This window comes from Seriola dumerili, unplaced genomic scaffold (assembly GCF_002260705.1).
Source record: "Seriola dumerili isolate Sdu_G_001 unplaced genomic scaffold, Sdu_1.0 BDQW01000330.1, whole genome shotgun sequence".
Taxonomy (NCBI): domain Eukaryota; kingdom Metazoa; phylum Chordata; class Actinopteri; order Carangiformes; family Carangidae; genus Seriola; species Seriola dumerili.
Window position 1 is genome coordinate 790611 of NW_019174585.1, and position 23685 is coordinate 814295.

General features: G+C 41.8%; 1 protein-coding gene across 1 annotated transcript in view; it reads left to right on the forward strand.

Annotated features, from left to right (window-relative positions):
• traf4 (TNF receptor associated factor 4) overlaps window positions 1–23685 on the forward strand; it is a 37979-nt gene that overhangs the window by 9696 nt on the left and 4598 nt on the right. The window contains exons 2-5 of the mRNA XM_022759802.1: window positions 18642–18693; window positions 21781–21885; window positions 22107–22268; window positions 23274–23435. Of these exons, the coding sequence (XP_022615523.1) occupies window positions 18642–18693; window positions 21781–21885; window positions 22107–22268; window positions 23274–23435 (481 nt within the window). The remainder of the gene's footprint in view (window positions 1–18641; window positions 18694–21780; window positions 21886–22106; window positions 22269–23273; window positions 23436–23685) is intronic.

The window sequence follows — 23685 nt, forward strand, 5'->3', positions numbered from 1 at the left end:
AGATCTGACTACTTCTTGTACCACTGATTTTCTCATCGGTGTGACGGGGCAGCTCCGGGCAAGTCACTTTCAGGTCACATCATCTGTCGGCTGCTGCAAGGGAGTTTATTAGCGACAGCCAGTTCAGGCGTAATTCATCGCTTTTGAAAGACTTATGAAAGTGATTTTATTTGATTCATGAGCGAAACAGCCTTGAGAGTTCAGCCAGTTGCAGCTTTAGAGAAGAACACAGATCCTAAATGCTCTGACTTGCTCTTTTTTGTGTACTCACAAAGAACTCCAGTTGACTCCGACATGAACCGTGTCTGTTTGTCTAAATCAATGACCACACAAAGTGTCTTTTCACTTGCTATGTGGTTGAGAATGATGTGAAAGGCAATTTGTGGTTTAGAGAAAGCCTTAAACCCGTGACTCAGCTTCCACACACCTGAATCACTCGCAACTTCAAATTACAGTCTGACTTCTTGTTACATTTGAAGATCTGAACTCGTCATCGCAGGTGGTTTACAAAGCTGGATTACCAAACGGGCAAAGCTCCCCAGCCCCCAAGGGCCCTAAAACTCCCAGATTCACTGTGTGTCGATTTAGTGTGTGGTAATTTAATGAATTGCATGTTTGTTAAGGAATTTGATCCACCTCAGTTACAATATTGGGGCAGGCCCTGCAGCTAATTGTCTTGCTTACATACATGTAGCATATTCCTAAACATAACATCAGGGCCCCCCTCATAGATTAACCTGGCCGTGGTGGTTTGGATGTTGTTGAGAAGATCCCTTTGTGAAATATTGGAGTTTTGTTTTGTTCTCTTGTATGTATGTATGTATGTATGTATGTATGTATGTATGTATGTATGTATGTATGTATGTATGTATGTGGAGTCTTTAGGTTTAAGTTTGGGTTTTGGACTGCTGGTCAAACAAAACAAGACATTTAAATATGTCAGCTTGACCTCTGGGAAACTCTTAATGGTAATTTTTGTAGACCACATGATTAATCGGGAAAATAATCAGCTGACTGATCAAATGAAAATAATCATTACTTGCAGTCCTAACTGGAAAGCGTAGGGGTAAACTGTTGCCAGGTATTTAATTTGATTTTATCCATGAATCAATTGACTAGATGACAGCTGTGATTATCTGAATTGAGCAGCAGCAGTAGCATGTGTATGCAGCTGCCAATAAGAGCCAGTTATAGACATGCCTCAACTTGCCCTCCTCTATAAGAGCGCCTTTAAAATGAAACTCACAGCCTTTTGGGCCAAACAAAGACGGAAAACATTCCAGCTATGCAGTGAAGCACCTTGCCCCTCACACAGTGAGCATGCTGGGACCCAGCCGCCAATCCCAGCCCTGCCGCTGGATCGCAGCCAGTTGGCCCAGATCTGAAAAGCATGGCTAGTGCTTACACGTGCCTGGGTATGCATGCTATGTGAAACAGCTTAGATAAAGGTATGTTTATCATAACACATACATGCTCTCTGCCTGTTCCCACCGTAAAACATGTGAGCCCCTCCAGAGGCTTGAAATGAAGGCTGGTAGTCGGGGTGTTAATGACCATTTTAGGGTTCAACAGCAGATATTTTAAAGTGTGAGAGTTCAAAACCATTTCAGTGCTCAGCCTGTCTACCTCTGCGCTCTGCTGGCTTTTGTGCTAATTAAACCCCACCCCCCACTCCCCCACCCACTCCAATCTGTTTGTCTTATGAACAGGTCAGTGAACCGACTACAGAGCCGATAGACCCAGTGTGCATATATGCATATAGCAACACACACATGTTCAAACTCCCACAGAAATTATTGCAGCTTTTTGTTGTTGTTTTTTTGTTTGTTTGGGTTTTTTTTGTGTCATAATTTTGTGCCAAACTGAGGGTCCAGAAGAGGTTGTTCATCTATCAAGCCCACCATTCGGGCTGACTAGTTGATTAGTTGACAGAAATTATTTTGATGATTCACTCTTTAAGTATTTTTTTACACACATAAACATGACCTACTTTCCGCTTCTGAATTGCTCACTTTTCTTGCTTTTTCTTGCCTGATCTTACTATTCTTTGACCTGTTATATATTAGTATTGTATAGTAGCAATTTGTTGAAAAATACTTGAATGATCATAATTTTTAAGCAAAAGTGAGTATTTCCTGCTGCTCCTGCTTTGTCATACATGGTAGTAAACTGAATATGTTTGTGTGGTTTAGGAGTGCTGGTCAGATGAAACTATTTCCCAATTAGGAAATGAATGTGGGAAATGACTTTGATGATGCAGCAAGTTCATTTCTCTTGAACTTGAATGAGACTGATGATCAAAGTACTATCTTGATATTATTCATATAGGAAGTGAAGTGTACAGATACTTTTAGGGAACTTGTCTGTCAGAATGAGAGATGTGTTTTTTAGGTTCACAAATACGCAGCATATACCAATCAAACAGTAAACCCTCTGATGCAGCAGGATTCCCACGTCACGTCGACTTGATGTGAGATGCTCCTGTGATGCTCTCGCGGAGCCCTTGTTTGTATTGGGGAGTTGTCTTTAGGAGCAGCGGCCGCTGCAGTGGTTGCTGAGCGGACAGGAAGGCATGTGAGGAATCTGTGTCTGAGGTCTGAAAGGCGAGCAGCTGGGAGCGGAGCACAGAGCGAGGGGAAGTGGGCGGCTCGCTGCCGAGGCACCTGTCTCCAGTGAAAGGCTCCTCTGTGGAGCTGAACAGGTGTCGGCAGAGCAGTTAAGCCCGTCACTTTAAGCGAACACACACTGAATTATCACCATTTATCCACAGGGGCCACTTCAATGTTAAGGTCGCTGCTCAGTTGCCCCTCGGTCTTTCCGCCCTTTTTTTTTTTTTTTTTTTTTTTTTTTTTTTTGGGAAGCGATGGGAGCTTCCTTCCTGCCAAGACTCTTCCATCTTCCCCTCATTAGCTGGTCTGTTTACTGTGGTGGTCCTTTAACCAAACAGCTCAATGACGGTGACAAGTGCATTAACTCCCTTGTGTTGTGTCTCGGGTTCTCACTCGCAGCTCATTTTCAGATATGTCAACACAGCGGTGACGCTCTGAACCTCCTCCTTCCTCCCTCTGCGCAGGCCAGCTATTGATCCCACGAAAGGAAGTCACTCTGTCAGGTGCACGTCCAGATGGATCATTCAGTCTAGTCTTTCTGGATGAAGGAGCGCTTGTTTTCTGCACTCTCTCAGTTCACCAGCCATGAAAATTAATTGTGGCGGTAAACACCTAATTTGGCAACTAGTGATTGTTTGTGTCATTGATTAATCTGCCGATGACATTCTCAATGAATTGATTAATCATTGATCAGAAAAACAAAGTTCACTTATTCAAATTGTTTTTGTCCAACCAACAGTCCAAAAATTATCCAAGTGGTGCTGAGATTACAATTACAGGTGACTAAAGAAAGCGTAAAGAGGATCCAGAATCAGTGAAATTGGCAATTTGTAAATTGTAAATAATGATAAATGAATAAATAATGATGATAATCGATGACTAAAATCGCCTTATCTACTAAATTATCTACAATAAAACACATGCAACTCAAACAACTAAAAAACAATCATCTTGCAATAAATGCGCATGTTGGAAAATCCCATTTCTCGTTCAAAAAACTGTAAAATACATAGAACTCCTGGTCAACCGCGGCCCCTCAGGAACACCTCTGCTTATTTAAAGAACTTGTTGCAGAAAGTAAATATAAAGAAAAATAATGAAGTGGTTGTCATACTGCAGCAAAAGCAGTGCAGCTTATAATTAAGCCGACAAAAAAAATAAAAAAAAAAAACAAGAAAATTCCATTTCCAAAAAGAATTCCCTTTTCACCCAGATGATTTATCCTTACGAGGAACGGATGACATCTCTATTTGTTGCCAATTCCTCTTTTTTATTTCCTTCTTTGCTCCCCCTCTGCTCTTTTATGCGCTAATTGAATAATCTTGTCATTTATCTCATTGTTGCTCCCAGCAACAGGAGCAGGTTGAAGAATTCACACTACACGAACAATGCAGCTGAGGCGGTTGTGAAACAAAGGAGGCGATTTGACGTCAGCACCTCGCCTCGCTGAACAAAGAAATTGCATCCGCAAAGCTGAGAAGTGGACAACTGCAGGAGGCACAGCTCGGAGCTGGCTCGCAGTCAGTCATAGGAGGGCATGTGCGGGCCGGGGGCGGTTTCTGTATTGTTTTGGAATTTATCTACGTGCACTCTCCACAGATTCAGACTGATAAGGAGAAAAACAGGAGCCACGGCATATCTGAGATGTGATCATAGCTGCTTGTAAGAAGAGCAGCGAGCACTGATTGTTTATTATTTTGTGAATTAGTGTGTGTCTGTGTGTGTTCACTGTCTGCCAACTGCTCCCTCTTTCTCCCTCAAACACACACACACACACACACACACACATACACACACACACACACACACACACACCTAAAAAGCCCTCACCTTCCCTCCCAGTTACCATGGACACAAAAGCACAGGACCTAAAATTGTCACTGCTAGTGATGTGCACACCTCACAGACCTGAATCAGCTCAGTGACAAATCAGGAAAAGGAGCTTTTCCCTTCGCGGCTCAGTGGAAATGCAAATAAGCCGGAATCAGAAATTCACATTATATAACTCTGTTTTCCTTTTTGATACCTCAGAGGAAAGTGAGGCATCACTCTTTGAAGGTAAGCGGCGTATAGGAAGAAAGTTAAGACAAGGCCGAGAGGAAAAAGTTTTCAGCTTTTCTGCCTGAGAGGAGGACAAGTGACTCATGACACATCAGACTCATGGCTGTGCTTCCCGCACTGCTGCTGTGATAACGGTGAATCAGAGCGAGGCAGGTCACAGACTTTGACAAGGGAAAATCCAAATCATTATCCTATCTCTTATTCTGCACAGTCTGCAGTTCTCTGTGACTTCAGACACTCAAAGTTCATGTGATGCCAAACCCAATGTGCTTATCAGTTTCTCAGCATTTAAACCAATCAATCAATGAGGCTTGGTCACTGTGTGGACACATAAAAACTACAGGTCTACTCTTAATGATCCTGTAGGATTGGACTCCTCCACCTCTCTGTAATTAATGGATGTGTCACTGAGGGCATTGCAAATTTTTCCAAAGGTGTTCTCGTGGGATCAGACCAAAATAACTCCCTCACACAGCAAAGCTGATAATGGTTTACCCACACCTGTTATCTCACGCACACATAGCAGATCAGCTCGAGGGGTGTGTGTATGGAGTGGAGTGCTCATCTACAAACTACAGGGAAAGAAAAGGCAACTGGTTTATGACAGCAGAGCAGAACTGTTCTTTCTGGTGGTATCAGCACTTTGATATAGAGTTTTGTACTTTTGTGAAACCTTTTTAAACAGATTTAAAACATGTAAACTGTAGGCATGATCGCAGATTGCTGTGTTTCATTTCCTTTTCCGGTGCACAGGGTGCACAGGGTGAACAGGTGCAGGTTAATTAAAAGCTCTCCTGTCCATAAGATGTTACTGGTCGAAGGGATTATCTGCACTCCCCACCTGCTGCTTGTGGTCAGAGAGGAAGGGAGAGGAGATGCAGGAATGAGGTGAAATAATGTGGACCTGATATACTGTGGTCTGTATTTGTGGAGTTTCAGTACAGCTGCAGATGCTTATGGACTCAAGTCAGGGTCAATGAGGTTTTGAACTTGTTAAGTGATCATTTTAGAGCTTTACCAAGGCAACTGGACTTGCTTGACATTTCACCTCTCATCTAAAAGACTTCTTGTTAAGTGAAGTGTGTAGTTGTAAATCAACCTTTGTAACCCTGTAAAATAAATCTGCATTAGAAATTCAAGTTTGTGCGAAAGAAGAAAGAAGAAGAAAAAAGAATAAAAGTCACAAGTAGAATTTTGATAGGTCTTTACGCCTGAATCCGATTGGACAGTGACAGTCCAATCATAAAGTAGTGCTGTTTGTTTATTTACATCCCACTTTTTCTGGATACATTTTCAAAGGTGTGACAGTCACTCTGCAATGATTCATGTTAATAGACAGGTGATGGATCTTTGTTGTTTTTGATGCACACAGATCTACTGAGGGAAAGAGCCTCAAAGAAACAGTCTTCTTTGTCTACTATGGGCTTTGGCATTGAGAGTAGACTCCATAAAGAAATGAGCTGAAGCACTCTGCTTACCAATTGCATAAAATCTGATTTATGATGAGAGCATGCAAAGCCGCGGCTGGTTGTTCCGCTCTCCTGGTGCCATGAGTTCATGTGTCTATAGGTGCTAAATTGTGAAACTTTACCTCGAAGTGGCCTCTGATTAATGTCTTAGCTCTGGTGGCCAAGTGCGGAGTAAATTCTCATTAAAGAGAAACTGTCCCTCTTGGCTTCTGAGGCTGCATGAAACAGATCTTGGTGGTTTCGAAAGCCATAAAACAAACTCCACAGAGAGCAAAAGGAGGCCGTTACACAGGAATAATGTGCCGTTAGAACCAGCTAACACACCATTGGCATATTCCTCTTCATTCTTCCACGGGAGCAGAGAGTGTCTTGACAATCTTGACACTTCATTCACGCTGAAATCCACACCACTTAATTTGGGCAACGGCTTGTGAATTATCCTACTATGGGATGACCTCATACATGGTGTCTTAATTGGTTAAAGGAGCATGAAACCTCTGGATGTAAAATCCTTTTTTAAATTTTAATGACTTTTTAACACAAACGCCTTGTGGGATTTTGTGTCAGGGTTGATTTTTTTAAAAATCTTTATTACTGTGAGGGGGGGATAGCAGAAACACTCCATTAAAGCTTGATCCAGTCATGACTGATGGAGGTTTCGTATTTCAGGATTGCACCTTTGTTTGCATCCTTGAACACAGTTTCCTGGAATTTAAATTTGTGGGACTCTGATGCCTCAGCTACAGTAGTATAATAACTGATCAAAGAAGTGTGTTAAAATAGATATGCATCATAATAATAATAACTTATATAGCACTTTTCTTAACAAAGTTACAAAGTGCTTCACAGAAAAATAAAACCAGATAAAAGACAAAGGCCAGAGAGCATGATCAGAGTAAGATCAGAGCCAGGCAAGCTCGTTCTCTTTACCAGTCTTTCTGATAAGCCTTGCTAACTGCTGACTGTCACATCAACTGTGAGCAAAAAAAAAAATGATTGCTTTAAGTTTTAATAAACATCATGTGCAAATAAAGTATGTGGTGAAGAAAATCAGTTTCTGTTTTCTGAATAACACACCTTTATTACTGCAGAATGATTGAAAATGCATAACATCATTTCTCTCTTACTTTGATAAACGGCTTGTAGCCTACAATAGCCTGGAGCGTGCTGCTGCTTCCACACTTAATCTGTATCAGTGCTGCGATTTCACACTGTGCTTCTTGACGATTGTGACTCCAATCACTGATTCATTAATGCTGTTTGAAGGAAAAATGAGGCGACTGTGTCTCGCACTGCTTTTCCAGTGCCATATGCATACAGTTGGCAGGCAGCTCTCCCTTTAATAGGCCAGGCGATTCCTTGGCAATCTCAGAGCCCCTCCGTCCAGTGCAGGCATTCAACAGGATTAGTGTGGGAGCGCCACAGCTCCTCGAAGCCAGCCACTGTCGCTGCAGACCGCCCTTTTGAGCAGAAATCTGCCCTCTGAAGCTGAGCTAAAATTACACCAGCCATCTGTGATTAAAACAGCTAAAAGTCACATGCGTCTGGAGAAATGTATAGCATGTAACTTCTTCCATTTGGGCTCAACTGCTGAATAACAGTTGATCGCTCTCGTTCTTTCACAGCATTTGCATCTTCATGTGTGACAGTGGGTAGTAAAATGGAGATTGGGGTGTTTCACACCTACAGCAACCTTGACAGCAGCTTTTAGCACTTTTTCACAGACCAGTAGGTCCTTCTCACATATGCGACATGTTAAAGCTCAGGACTCTCATTGATCTCCGGTCGCAGTCCTCCACCCACTCCGACCCTCCACAAACCGCCCCTCAGCCAGATCAAACGTAAAGCATCTCCTTTCAAGCCCTACTTTCCTTTCATGTTCGCAGTGCAGGCCCTCATGCGTGTGCGTACGCCTCCGTCTTTTTTGCTGTGTACTGTGTGGGTGAGGGTGACGGCATCATGCATGCATGAGATCAGCTCCCCATACAATTGATGGGATAGACTTCGCTGTCTCTCTCAACCCCCCACCCCGCCTGCTCCCAGATCAGCAGCAGTTAATGAAAGTGGATTGATTTTCCTGTACCTTCTGCATACAGCGTATAATTTGAGGGATGAAATCGACCAGGAAAACAAAAGATCCTACAGCATCCTATTACATTTTCTGTTTTATTTATCTGATTGCTTGTCTGGCACAGTAGAAAAAAATCTGTAAAGGTTTGAAATTGCATAGCTAAGACTGAAATCCATATCATTTCAAGCTGTTGTTTTACCACTCCTATGTCTGTGTGGTAGATATAAGGCCAGCAGCTGCTTAGCTTAGCTTACCAGCTGGCCTGGCTCTGTCTGAAGCTAACAAAACACCTATAATGCTCATTAATTTACACATATTAAAGTGTAAAACAAATATATTGAGGAAGGGTTATCTGCCGAACTATTTCTTAGGCGTGCTGGTGGATACATTTTGTTACCTTTGGGCTGACTCAATCTAGCTGTTTCAACCTGTTTCCTGTCTTTCTGTAAAGTTAAGATAACTAGCTGCTTGTGCTAGCTTCATGTTTAGCAGACAGATATGGAGGTGAACAACTTTGGCACAAATAAGTGTATTTCACAAAATGTTGAACTATTCCTCTAAACTCATAATATTAGAAGTACACTATAGATAAAGTCCTGACGTCCTAGATATGAGCTGAGTCATAACTTTAGAAGAAGACATGAATTACCCCCCGAAACATGACGGAATAGCTAGCACTAAATACACTTTCTTGACAAGGTGCCAGGTTGATCACAGGTGCGAGTCAGGATGAAGTCCTAACGAACTATGAGAACTATAAACTCATAAAGTCAACTGAAACAAACTAAGAGGAACTAGATTAGCATTTCACGTTATAACCCTCCCCTCTCTTATATAGACTCTATGTCAAAGCCTGATCACACTGATGGAAGGAGACGGATGGAGGAGTGCGAGGAGATTATAAATACTTGTAAGCGCTGTCTCCCCTCCTCGCACACTTACAGATGGATTAGGGCATCTTGCAGGCTTCTGCTCAGCCTGCAGATGGCTGCTCCTCCCTGTGACCATCCCTTCATCTATTCATCCATCCTTCCTTCCTCTTCCCTTCCTCTCGCTCTGTTTTTGTAGCCAGCTTGTCCTCTGGCAGGTGGCTCTTTCCTTTACAGTTTGCTATCATGGCAGTGAGTCTAAGCTGCACCTCTGGCAATTTGATGAGTCATGGTCTAATTGCTCACAATTTCAAACCGACTGTCTGTTTTCGCCTCAGCAGCTTCGCTGAGCTGCTTTGATGATCATGCAAGCAAAATTATTTCTGTCCAGGAAATGTAGGTCCGCTTTTAGGAAAGAACAATAACATAAAAATGTAATAATTCTGCTCAACCAAGCCTTAGAGGTAACCTTATTGTCAATTTATGTTAACAGGATTATTACACCATTAACAGCAAAACATGTTGATTGGAAGTTCATCCATTAAGAGTTTTAGGCACATCTGTTTGCTGTATGTTGTCATGATTTGGGGTAGTACATCATATAGTAGTTTTGGGGTCTACATCATATATAAGCTACATGTATATGGTCTGTCCATTTCTTTCCAGTATTTTGCACAATGCTCATATTGTAGTCTTAATACAATGTACAGTATATTTAATTTACAATTGCATTCCAGATGGTCTTTGTTGTAAAGATATTCTTATAGATATAAATAAATCTTATAGATAAACATTTTATAAGATTGATATAGAATGAAATTTACCCTTTTCACTGTCATACTGGTCAAAGAATGACAGAAAATCATGAGGCACAATAAGGCCTACAATCATTTATTATTATTGACTACATGAATCTATTGACATTCATGTAACATTTTTGTCAGTACCACTCGGCTGTATATTATAATAATTTTTACTAATGTAATGAATCAATGAACGTGACCTAGAGCCAGATAAGGGGCAGAGGTCTCATGAGAAGAATTAATAATTAATTTTTATGTTATAGCTAAAATTGACACTTATGAGTCAATAAGCTACCTGCTTTAATAGTAACTCAACAAAGACAATTAAAGTCTCCTGCAGCACAATCCACCAGTCGCAGTTACACTTAACAAATGCATAATGTCTCCCAACAGCCTTCAACCATGTACAAAAAAGTTATAAATAATGTTGCCATTTACAGCAGGCAAGACAAAATATTCAAGACTTTTGTAAATTAAATTTAAGACTCTTTAATACCTTCTTAGGCTACCTTTGTCTGAATTCAGTGCTTTGGAATGATTTCCAGGACCAGCAGAAACCCTGTCTTGCCATTATCAAAAGAGGGCCAGAAATCATTGGGTTATTGTTGGGTCAAAATATAAATGAGCTCAATCAGGGTCCTCAAGAAACATGCAATCAGCACACATTATATTACTCTTTATCTGCAGGCCGCTCTACTGCAAAGCTGACATTTAGAAAAAAACTAACTGAGATTTTGTTAACCTTTGGACGCTTTATAGCTGTGTGAACTCGCTCGCAGATGGCTCGTGCTCACAAATGTCAGCATGGTGAGGTGAACTGCAGGGAGAAATGAATATCATTACATAAGTGATGACGGCATGAGCAGGGATGGCCTCAGGTGTCCTGACAGTCAGGAGCTACAGTGTTTTGTGGTAGTAAAATTATCTCTGCGTAGGAATAAAAGAGCGGAAACAAAATCCTGGTAATATCAAAATCCACTTTCTCTTGTTAGGGTTTTTGTAGGCACTGTCAGAGTAGCTCATAGTAAAACCATCCTTTTTTAATGCTTTTTCTATCTTGGTCCACATTTTGTCCCAGTGAGTGTGTTACATGGGGTGCTGGAGATGAAGCCAGGGAAAGACGCCAGACATCCACCCACACACACACTCTCTCTAGTAGTAGTGTCTTTCTTCCACTTGCATCATTTTTTTTCCTGCTTTGGCAAAACATCACAATAAAAGATAGTATTTTTTTCTGGATAAGGAAATGTAAAATAGAGATTTTAAACTACACTCAAAAGTTTAGCTCCTACTTGATTTATATGAATTTGTGTAATCACCACTGGAAGCGGTTTAATTTTCCGCCTGTCTTTTTAGGTTGTCTGACACTGAGTCAGATGTAATTTATGTCTGTCATGTTGATGACCATGACCTGCAAACTGTCAGCCATTGTTACTTCATATGAAGCAGCTGCCAGTGGCTGTTAGTGACCAGCAAAGGAAGTCAGATGGGATTTTACAGGTGTCATATTCTGGATGGGTGTGAACCTCAGACCTCAACAAACCAGTTCCAAAAAATCTATCAAAAACCTTAGTGTAAAAAATATTTTTAAGGGAATAATGCCTTGTTCACACCAGACTAGAATTAACATTTGATTAAGGAATTTATCCCTGTCTTCTTTGCTTTTTAGAGCGCTCATATGATAAAGAAACTTTAACTCAAATTTATGGACTATCTGATGGCTGCTTTGCCAAATGGCTAGCGCTATTAGCTGCTCGTGATAAAAAGCCCACAGATTACTGAAATACTAAATTACACTGAACTAATACTCAGATGATCCCAGTGTGTGGTGAAATATGGTCAGTAATTAATGAGGAAATTTATACTTCACAACGTAAGGATGGAGCAGATTGGAACATGATGAAGCGCACAGACGACCTCCATAAAATCTATTAAATTACAAGAGGACGGGGAGTTATACTACTCCCGCTCTTTTCAGTCTTTCCTCCTAAGGATTTAAGTATCCACCACTTAACTGGATGAAAGGCTTTGCTAGGTGCTGGAAGGACAATAAGAAGCAATACAAAGCAAGTTTCTTACTTTGTATTGAGAGCTGGTTAAATTTACTGGAGAAGTAGCAGAGGTTTTTGCGAATCAACCCATGATCATAATAGAACAACTTCCTTCATTCGATTACAACTCTGCAGATTCTTGTCATTATTGATTAATCTGCCAAATGTTTTTTTTTTCTGTAAGAGGTTAGAATTGAAAAATATGCCCATTATGATTTCAAGAGATTGTGTTCAGTTTAGGGCTCCATCTGAAAATAATTTTCATAAACGATTAATTTGCTGATTATCCTCTACATCAATCAATTAGTCATTTGGCCGATGTAGCAAATTGTTATCAGATGTCCAATCAACAATCCAGAACCCAAAAATATTGAATTTACTATAATGTTGAGTTATTTTTCACATATGAAATGGCTTAAGCAATTAATCACTGATCATAAGTTTCTAATTAAGTTCCTAAGTCAACTGATCATTTCAGCTTGTGTCATCACACTTTGTAGTAGTTGCCTGTGATGTTGAGATTTTAGTGTCCGATACCAACAGGTCAAGCTGAGTGTCAAATAAACTCTTCTGAACTCGTTTAGTCTGATTAAGTATGTTGCTTTAGTGCGTATAGTGCTGTAGTGTGTGAAGTATTTGGCTTGGCTTGTTCTTGGACTTTAGCATTACCGTCTCATTATAGGTATAACAGAGGAGACTGTCACCACAAACGTCAGAGAGCTTATACGCAATATAATCTCTAACAAACCACAGGTATGGACAGCTTATCTTGTAGGTATTAAATCCCACACAAGGAGCTGTCACAGCATCTCTCTGTGTGAATGTCCCACACAGAAAGCCTGTGAAGGAGCACTCGATCCACCTGTGGGCTGGTGTGTCATCACACTCTGTGAAAGTAAGACCTGCTCCTCCCTTTTCAGACAAATGAGAGGGCTGCAGAAAGCTGCTCTGAAAGCCACATCAGCCGTGGGCGAAGGGAGCTCTGCGCTCACGGTGTATCAGGTTCCACAGGTAGAAACACCACCCAGCTTCAGCCCCATCACTCCACCTCATTTATGGGGCATCTTTAGTCAGCAGTGACTGCTCACATGAGGGGCGTTAATCCAGCCAGTCATAAGAGCCTCTGCAGTCCAAACACCTTCTGCTGCTTTATTATCCTGCTCGTGCGAGAAAGTTGTTTTTAGGATGGTTTGTCAGTTGGATGAAAAGCTGCTTAATTGGATGAAATAAGTAGCACCATGTATATGAGCCATTAGCAAAGGTTTTTATGCAGTGAGATGGGCAGAGAGATGTTGAGATACAAACTAAAATATGCTTGATTGTTTTGTTTTTTTTCCCCCCCTATTGTCCCAAAATGCAATGCACAACAGAAATGCCTCCAATTCTGTTGTGCACTGCTGCCTGTAAGTAGCTATTTTCATTTGGAAGAAATTAAGACAAATTGTGGGTTGTGGTCAGACAGCTCCAGAGACGGCTTGGAGAACATGAAAATAAACTATTAAATCTTTGGAAAAACATTTAACTTTCTCTTTGTGAAGTTTCCGTAATTAAAGTGTAGTAGCTGTCACACATAATATATAATTTTAATGTTGGAACAAAACAGCTAAATACACATCTATACTCACTGCCAGTTTGTTTAGAAGTAGCTATACTTGTACATTCAGTATACTAGGATTATTAGGACAAGGGTTTATACAGCATCGTATATAGTAGTGGTATATGTGTGGAACTGGGACACAATCTGGTTTCAAAATCTGATAACATATGGCAACATAGTACAAGTTAAATTCAGGTGGACTTAACTAATCAGCATTTCCTCAAATTTAAACATCATTTAATTTATTCAGTTGGGAAACTGAAGCATGTCCCATGCATGTGGCTGGCAGCCATTGCAGCTGTGAGCTTAGTTTAACACAAAGACTGGAGGGAAACAGCCAGCGTGGGTCTGTCCAAAGGTAACGAAATCCAACTACCAGCATGTCTGAAGCTCAGTAATTAACAAGTTATACCTTGCATGTTTAGGTGATTTTATTTTTTATTTTTATGGAAGTGTGTTTCCCTTTATACTCCTAAGAAGAAATTGTCAACTGTAGGGCTGCAACTGTAAAACACCAGAAGTCAGTAAAAACCCTTGTGAATGCAAGTGAAAACTTTTCTAAATATCAAGGTAACATTAGCAAATGTTTTGCTTTGTCCAAGCAGCGGTCCAAAACTCAAAAATATTATTTGTAAATACTATTTACTATAATGTAAAGTAAGGAAAAGCAGCCGATTTGAGGAGCTAGAACTGTAAGTGTTGGTGGTTTTGTTTGAAAAATGACTTAAACAATAAACATTCTGACGATTGACTAATCAATCAGCTAATTGTTGCAGATGAAGCCAAATGAAATATGGAATAAATTGGGTATCACAGACTGATGATACATGGAAAAATATCAGTCACACACTATAATGTCTGTATTCATTGCTGTTCAAACTAGTAGGCTGAGAAGAAGGAAGTCATGACTGCACACAGTCTTAAACACATAAACCCCAAACCAGATGGATTTGGGGGATTATAGGAACTCTATCTGAGATAAAACAGAATTCCTGTTTTCTCTCTACTTCCTGAGAGGAGACAGAGGGAGTTTGGTTTCAGCTGTGAGACCGAAAGCCTGCACAGAGGGCACTGGAGGAATTGAAGGGTTTGTTTGTGTATATAAAAGTTTATCCTGGTTATAACTTGAAAAGACAAAAGGGGTTTAGCGTGAGGATGAACATAAAAGCTGGTAGTGAGCTCCAGCCGGAGACGAGCGGGGAGTTCACTCAAGGCTCCTGTTTCTATCAGAGTCAATGAGAAAACACCTGGTGGGACAAAGGTCAGTTTAGAGTGTTAATGTGCCACAGACGTGTACTCTCCAAAGCCCTAGTGCTTTTGATTTAGTTTGTTTAGTGTGTCTCAACTGTCCTGCTAGCTACCTTTGCAAACATAGGGAGGTTTGTTTAGGAGTCTCCCTGTTAGGTTTCAAGGTTACTCAGTGGTCCTGGTTAGTGAGGAGGCAGCCTGTCACCAACATGTCCTCACTGTGTGGCCTGCAGCCCGGTCACTGTCGCTTGAAAAACACCCCTCCGCTCTGCACCGGTGAGATTAAACCTGAGGGATTTGTACTTCTCACCGTCTGCCTGTCAGGAGCCGTGCGCAGAGTGACGAAGCATGTTGTGACGGCTGTCCTCGTGGTATCAGCTGGATGAATGGATGGCTGTTTAATCTGCGCCTGAAAAAAAGATTTTAGGACAGGGAGGAGATGGGGCAATTAGAGGGCAGAGGGATTTATGGTCCACGGCAATGATGGGTTTTCGCCCCTTTGCAGGTGAAATGCACCCACTAGGCATTTCACCTGCAGAGGGGCGAAAGTGTTTTCTACAAGCGAACACAATGCAATAATGTTTATACCCCTGTCTGGCAGTGCATTTGAGGTGATTTAAACATGATCATCTCTGCAGCAGAGCAGCTGCAGAGCCTCCTCTGCTCTCACGGTACGAGGAGGCAATGAAATTTTAATGAGGTGATTGTATTATACTGTATGCTGTCCAGTCTTAAACTGCTCCCCTGTGACATCCCAACAGTGAAACACTTTATTTACCAACCTGTCACCCTGGATGATCATTGACTAGGCTGTGAACTGTGGCCAGGAATCTGTGATAAACAAATATTTGTGAGAAACTTGTTTTAGAGGAGGCTGACTGTTTGTGAGGTGCAAGTTCCCGCTTGCAGAGTTGTACACAAAGGAGTTTTCCCTATGGGCTTCGAGTAACAGTTATGTTTATCCTTTACCAACTGTACTAGGGCCGCACCTAACCTACTGATTAAGATCTCTATTGTTTTTTATGAATAATCTATTAATCGTTTAGTCCAAATAATGGTGAAAAATGCTCCTTGGAATTTCCCACAGTCCAAGATGATGTCTTCATATCTGTTTTGTTTTTTTTGTTCCCAAACCAAAAACTATTCAGTTTCTATTCATGTAAATAGAATCAATTATCAATGTTATTTTATGTTGTTCAGCTAATGTATTAATCAGTTTATTAATTCACAAGTGACTCAGCCAATGTTGGCCTCAAATCTGTAATCTATAGTTATCTATAATAAAGTAATCTATAATATAAAGAGCAGCAGTTCAGCTCGTAGGACTTGTTGTAAGTATCTCTTACAATAATCATCACTCTCTTGATAATCAATAGAAAAATTTATTAGTATCAGTTTTAATAATCTATCAATCATTTCATCAAGTGACAACACTCTACAGCCATGCCAGCAGCTCACTGAGGGTATACTCAAAGCTAGATGCTAACATTAGCATGCATTCTCGCAATCATAACAGCTTAGTTTAACATGTTAGCATGCTAATATTTGCTGCTTTTTTTCTGACATTTTAACAAACAACCGATTGATTTGAAAAAACAAAAAAATTGATTGATCAATCATTTATATTTGTGATATTCAGTTTTTTTGTGACATGCTCGCTTGTCTCTTCCTGAAAGCGCTTCACTAGTCAGAGTTGAAATTGTTCGTCGGTGAAGATGGACAGAATTGGACTAGATCTGTGTTGTATCGGCCCTACCTTTCTCTGCTAATGTGCTGTCACAAAGCGGCAGCGAGTTGGGCTCACGAGAGGCCAAGAGAGCGGAGCGGTATTATCAGCAGTGGGGCCGAACACATGACTGTGTGGCTGCAGGAGCTTCTCTGCGACCACAGAATGAATTATCCTGACAGTCTGTGACTAGGCTCTTTTCGCCTGTCTGCCTCTCTGTGCGTCAGATACGGGGGCCCGAGCTGGACGGGGGCCTCTGGCTGTCCCCTGTCCTGAGCTGAGAGCCTGTCGCTTCCCATCTCTCACTGTTGCAGGCAGTGTGCTGTATACTTTTCCCTCCACAGCGTGAGATGATTCCTCTGTGATGGCGATGAGCACTGTAAATGATTTCACACTACACATGAGATGCTGACTGGGCTCTCCGAGCCTCTAATCGATTGACCCTCTTTTACAGCCCGTTGTGGCTTGTTAATTGGTATCCAGCTCCCTGCTGACACAGTGACCCTAATGGAGGAGAATTACTGCTGTCTCGTCATGCATTAACCCCCCTCCCCCCCACACACCCCCTTTATCAACCCCTCCTCCCTCTCAGGCCTAACCTCTGCTCCCATCCCCCCCTTCAGCATACTCCATGGTTTCTCAGCAGCTGGGTAGACGGAGAGAAGTGCACATGCACAGCCGCCCTGTCACATGTCCCCGTGCCTCTGGGAGCTGCGGTCAGGTGACACAGCAGCCAACCAGATGAAAGCACCAAGAGGCAAACACTTCTGTTTGTATACTGTCATCCCTTAATTAGTGTAAACATAATTTAGACATGGTCTTGGTTATCAGAGGCCTCTTTGCACGGGAGGTCAGATCAAGCTTCAGGGCTGGTGACTTTTAAACACGTTTCTGTGCATCTTTGTTGTCTATAGCTTCTATCTATCTACATCTTATTATCTATCTGCCTATCTATGGGTTTTAGACTCTCTGTCGGACAAAACAAGGCATTTATAATCTGTCTTTTATTTTTATTAAAGGGGCCGAAAAACTCATTTGCTGTCAAACTAGACTTTTTTTACAATCACATAAAACAGAAAAGTAGCAAGAGCAGGATGGCTCACTGACGAGAGATATGGCACCAATTGCCTTTTCAGTTTTTTTTTTTTTTTTTTTTTTAAGTAACCTTTGTGTGTCTGGATGTTGTTGCCGTGCAGTCGTAAGCGTAGATTCTGTGTAGCACCTCACCCCTCGTGGCTGCTGCCTCCATTATTTACAAGTGTGAATATTTTATGATGACATCAGGGTAGGGACTTTGGGAGAGAGGGCTGCCCTAATGAGCCATGGCACTCGCTCATTTGGCCCTAAAACAGGCCACTGAGGGCTCCTCTGTGGCGCCACAAAAACTGCACGGGGGCCTGTAGTAAAACAAGAGTTCAGGTTTTATTTTGGGTTAAACTGCTGCAGGAGAGAAGTAAGGAAAAGAACAAAAACTTGTCTCGCTACTGCACTAGCAGATCAGCAAATCGTCTGTTTCTCCTGAGGAAGAGCCTCGAGCATGAAGGCCAGGTTTACACTGCTTTATTCCCAGGAAAACAGAAGCCTGTTGAAACTAGCACACTGTTATCTAGACTGTGAAACAATGGCAAAAAAATTCAACACTCTAAGCTGTGAGAGAAGCAGTAAAAGTAGCTGTGAAGTGGAGTCTACAATCATACCTTAATGTATTATAGATAAACAGATCAGGCGCCAACTTGTAGTTTTTTTTTTCGCTGTACTAATAAAAGTCTGTGCAGACGTGTACTCTAAGGGGGAGAAGATGAAAGAGCTAATGTCATTAAAGCCAGTGGCTCAAAGATCTAACTTTAATGTGTTTGCACGTCATACAGTGTGATGAGTCAGAGAACTTCTCCGATTAAGAGCGTGTTTGAAGAGACAGAATAAAACTAAAGGCAGAGCAGCACTGCTCCCAGAGCCTTTTAGGTCTGGTTGTTCCCAGTCAGGGTCAGAGTTAGTAATCTCACTGAGCGCTGAATGTGATTTTAAAAAAGGTCTGATTGTCTTTGTAGACATGTTCTTATATTTATATATATACTTACTTACTTTTTTTCTGAGTGATTCCAATAATAACCAACTTTTTTCTGCTGCTTTGTTGCAGTGAGGGCGTCTTCAAGTGTCCAGAGGATCAGCTGCCGTTGGACTATGCCAAGGTGAGATAACACACTCAGCACACTTTTGATGGAATATATAACTTACATAAACTGAATTATATTCCTCCAAACAATGTTATTCAGGACTTTCCTTAACAATAAAACAACAGAGTAAGAAATAATAAATAATAAGAGGTCGACAGCCATGCTCCATGAAGCACAGCTGTGTAACGTGCTCACAGTGGCAATGCTAACATGCTGATGTTTACCAGGTATAATGTTCACCATCTGCACTCTCTTAGTTTAGCAAAGTAGAGCAGAGGCTGATGGGCATTAGTTTTGCTGGTATTTATCATGAATCAGAGTATTGGAAAAATTCAAATGTTGACCTTGTTATGGCGCTAAATTAAAAGACAGAGACAGAAAAAGTCAGGGATCACCAAAATCAGTAGGGTCATCTTCTGGGGACATTGAAAGTTTGTTTCATTACAGTCCAACCAGTAAATGTTGGGATATTTCAGTCTGGACTAAAGTGGTGGATCAAACGATGGACACGATATTGCCATCCCTACAGCAGAGACAGCTAAAAATATAAAATAATTACAATACCAGAACGATTCAAAAGTAGAACCCAAAATAAAGCTGTCAAACAATGAGGAACATATAAAAATAAAACCAAAACAGCTTAAAAAATTTCTCAAATTTAAGAAAAGGCTTTTCTTAAAAGATGTTAGGCTGCTGCAAAATGTAAATAATCTTGTGTTCACTGGTCCAACCTGGAAAAAATGCAAATCAGAGAGGAGAGTAGCTCAGAGAGCTACATAAATATAATCCCGCAACATTAGATCTGAGATGCAAATTGTCAGACTTCAAGAGAGAAACCATTTTAGGATGGTGACTTTGACTTTAAAATGTTAAAATAAAAACTGAACATTTGTGCCGGTGGATCTCGGGATAACAAAGGATAAATAGTCCTCATCTTACCCCAAAGTCAGAAGTTGCATTTCATTTCATTACAGTGGGAGAGCAGCCTGAGTCAGTCAGTTTGATTGGATAGAAATATGGAGGACAGTTTATTAAAGCCGTTACATTTTTAGTCGTTAGTCTCTCCCTGTCCAGAGAAAGAAAACTATAGCCAAATTTCACCTGAACTCTTCTTCTCCTTGTTTTTTAAAGGCAGTTAATCAGATTGCGCTCGGGGTGGAGAGGGGGGATAATGACTAACTGTATTCAGAGTCAGAGGGTGTCTCTCACTCGTGTTATCCCTCTGAACTATGCATGAGAGACTTTAAAACCTATCAGCAGACAGTAAATGATTGTCTCTTTTTGTGTGCAGCTTTTGGCACTGGTTGAAAGTAGGCCGCTGCATGTAATTCTCCCATGCAGTTCGTTAGCGTTAGCCTGAATCGGCCACTGAGCCGTTCACCCAGAGCTGCAGCAGGATCAGCGGGGCGGCGGCGCAGTTCTGCATGCTGCGCTGCGAGCGATAAAGGCGCCTGTAATAGCAGGGTCTCTCCACGGGAAGGATGTGCTCATGGCGCACCTGTCAGACGTTGTTATTTACCAAGGCCCTCACAGGATCCCAGTCGCCTGCAAATTACCCCTCGCTGGTGGTCTTCTGTCAGGGTTATTGTGATGCTCGCTGCGCACTGTCCTTCAAAAAAAAAAAAAAAAACAAACATGCACAAGTACAACCTTGCTCCAACAGAACAAGAGTGTTGCCATCATTAAAGGATTGTCTTGCTGCCGCTGCTGTAGTAGAAGTAATAGTAGTGTGGGACTAACAAAGGCTAAGGCAGACAGAATAAACCCCTAAGTTAGAGCTCCAAACAGCTTAACCCCCCTGATCTGGCTGCAACTAAGTTATTAAAAGGTCATTATTGCCGTCTCCCTGCAGATTCCAAGACTGGAACAATGAGAGAGTGTTTCAGTTTGCTTTAGAGGATTTTCTTCCCTCTGTTTCTCCTCAAAGAATGTGATTATGGCAGCGAGATACCGTCTGGTCCCACTGTCTAAGTGGCATACAGCAGAAGTCAAGCATGTGTTTCAATGTTAGATATATCTGCGCTCTACTAAAAAACATTAGAGCATAATTAACAAGTATACTTTTCTGACTGTCCAAATGAAGTTTTCATTTGATGGCGATGGTTGCCATGCTTGGCTGCAGAGGCACGTGAGCACAGGCGAGCTGGTACCGAGCTGTTGTTTGTTTAGAGGGCTGTTGTGACATTTTGAGGAAGTGGCTTTTCTTGTTTGACCAGTGCTCTGCTCGTGTGACAGCGATGGGGGATGGAGACGGCGAGCAAGGCTGTAAATCCTCAGGACAGCGGACTACAGGGGAGGATTTGGGGTGTTTGGGCAGGAAACTGACTCATCCCCATCGCTCAGAGACCGAGGAAAAATAAATCTTTTTCCTCTGCTCTCTCTCTTTTTCTCTCTGTCTCTCTCAAAGGTCCCATAAACCCATAAAGTAACGCATTGTCACTGCAGTCACTGCGTTGACTCACTGCTGCAGTTTTATAACACAATCTCACAATAGTTTGACTTCCCAGTCGTTTGGATGAAAGTTTCTTCCTGCAGCTCAAAATTCGGTTTTATATGATATGATGCAGAAATCATCATGTTCCTGTCATTGTAAAAATGTTTTAAAGGAAGAGTTCAACATTTTGGAAAAGATGCTTATTTGTTTTCTTTCCAAGATGCAACAACGGATACCAATCTGAACTCATGAGGTGCATAGCTGGAGGGATGGAGGATGTGTTTAGCCAAGCCTGGCGTAAAGGCGGGAAAACAGCTCAGAAGTTTAAAAATGCCTCGACCCCGTCTGTTGGACCAAATTCTGTGTCACTGTCACATGAAGACCATGTAGCTTTATATGCATGTGTCAACTTCTTTAAAAACAAAGGAGAAAGCCATGTTTTCAGCATGATGAATTTGCTTGTTTCAGCTAGTCCAGCGGGTCTTTAAATGGTTTACTTAGCGCAAAGGAGAAGAAGAAAATTTTTTTTGGAGATGTGTGTTTTATGCACATGTCAGACCCAAGTTATACACACCTTTGCTGTATAATAGTGGTATATTACAGTCTTCCAGCACGACCTGGTCAGCTCCTCTAACACCTTGTGATCCCATCCTGCTTTTCCTCCTCAGATCTACCCAGATCCAGAGCTGGAGCAGCAGATCCTGGCTCTGCCCATCCGCTGCATCCACAGTGAGGAGGGCTGCCGCTGGACCGGCCAGATGAAGCAACTGCAGGTGAGAAGCTTCGATATGCTCTCTAGCTTTCCCCTCATCTGCTTCCCCTCCATGTTTTTTCTTTTTTTTCCTTTTTCCTTCTACTGCCTTATCAAACACTCTGATCTGCAGCCCCCTCCCTCCCTTCCCCCCTCTTGTTGTTTTCTGCCTGGCCAACATGTGGCTGTGTGTTTGCTTGAGTCTGATGACACATCGCCTCTCTGTCGTTGTGTCTGCCTCAGGGCCACTTCTCCACCTGCGCCTTCAATGTGATACCCTGCCCCAATCGCTGCTCCGTCAAGCTGACGCGCCGCGACTTGCCCGACCACCTGCAGCACGACTGCCCCAAGCGTAAGGTCAAGTGCGAGTTTTGTGGCAGCGAGTTCACCGGTGAAGCCTATGAGGTAAACACCCACTCCAGACCTGTTTGTATTTCCTTTTGTTGTTTTTTCCTGTTAGAACTCAGCGGAAGATTGATGTAAACAACCCAGAGTGAAGGCACATCATTTCCATGCCTAAATGAAAGCTGTCTTTGTGAAAAGCAGCAGGAAAGACCAATGCACACGTGTGTCGGTCTATTTTGAAATAACACGTGTGTTGGCAGAGGGAAAGAAGCTTTGACTGGGTCTTTCATACTCGGTGTGTTTTCCTCAGAGTCTCCTCACGAACACCTCAGTCATTTCTACCAACCTGCCCCTCCTCTGTTTACTCTGGCCCTCCTGGTCTCCCCTCTGCACACAGTTACCGGGGCATTAATCCACCTTTTGGCTTTCACATTGGAATTACACATTCAAAACCAAAATGATACCTGTGTAAATCTGCAACTAACGATCATTTTCATTCATTGATTAATCTGAAGATTATTTTTCCAATTTTATTTAGTCAATAAAAAAGTAGTAAGAAAAATGCTAATTTCAATTTTAAATTGTCACAGTCATTTCAACAACAATAAATAGAATAAGTATTGCCACAGAGGGCATTTTTTGACACTTTCAGCATTTTCTTAGAAAAGAATGTGGATCTTGATGTTAAAAAATGTTGTCCTGAATGAGTTTGTGAAGATTGGTGCGAATGTGTGGGATTGTTTGGCCTTGGTTTAGATATTTACTCCACTGGGTGCCATTCAAGTGTATTATTATTTTGTTCTCACTTTATATTTGCAAATGTGTTCTTTCTTACTGTATGTACTCATGTTTCTCAAAGACAGGTCAAAACCTGTACTGCAGCCCCACTGCTCTCACAAACATTGTATATATTTTGTTATTAAAATGCAGTTTTGAGCTATGAAACCTGAAGTATATAAACTGCATTTGGGTAATCGGTAACACCTACTGTATCTACAGTGTTTGCTTGACGCTTGATTTTATGACCCTGCTCTAAATTGTGATCACCTCTCTTCTCTGTCCCAGAACCACCAGGGTGTGTGTCCTCAGGAGAGTGTTTACTGTGAGAACAAGTGTGGGGCGAGGATGATGCGTCGTCTGCTGTCCCAACACAGCATGGCCGAGTGTCCCAAACGCACACAACCCTGCAAGTACTGCGGCAAGGAGTTTGTGTTTGACACAATCCAGGTCAGTTTCACACAAAATTGACCAAATGCACAACAACTTTTGTTTTTGACATGTTGTTTGTGTTCGGCACCATTCGTGGCGTCTTTGCCTTTGTGGTAGCTGGATGTTAGTGTGAGCTGCTGTTTTGCCATCTGGGCTTTTTATGTGAGAGCACCTGCCTCTGCACACATCTGGCCAGAGGCTGAGAAGTTAGTGTCTCTCTCTCCTCTCACACATTTTGGATGAGATGTAGATGTAATAACTTGGTCGT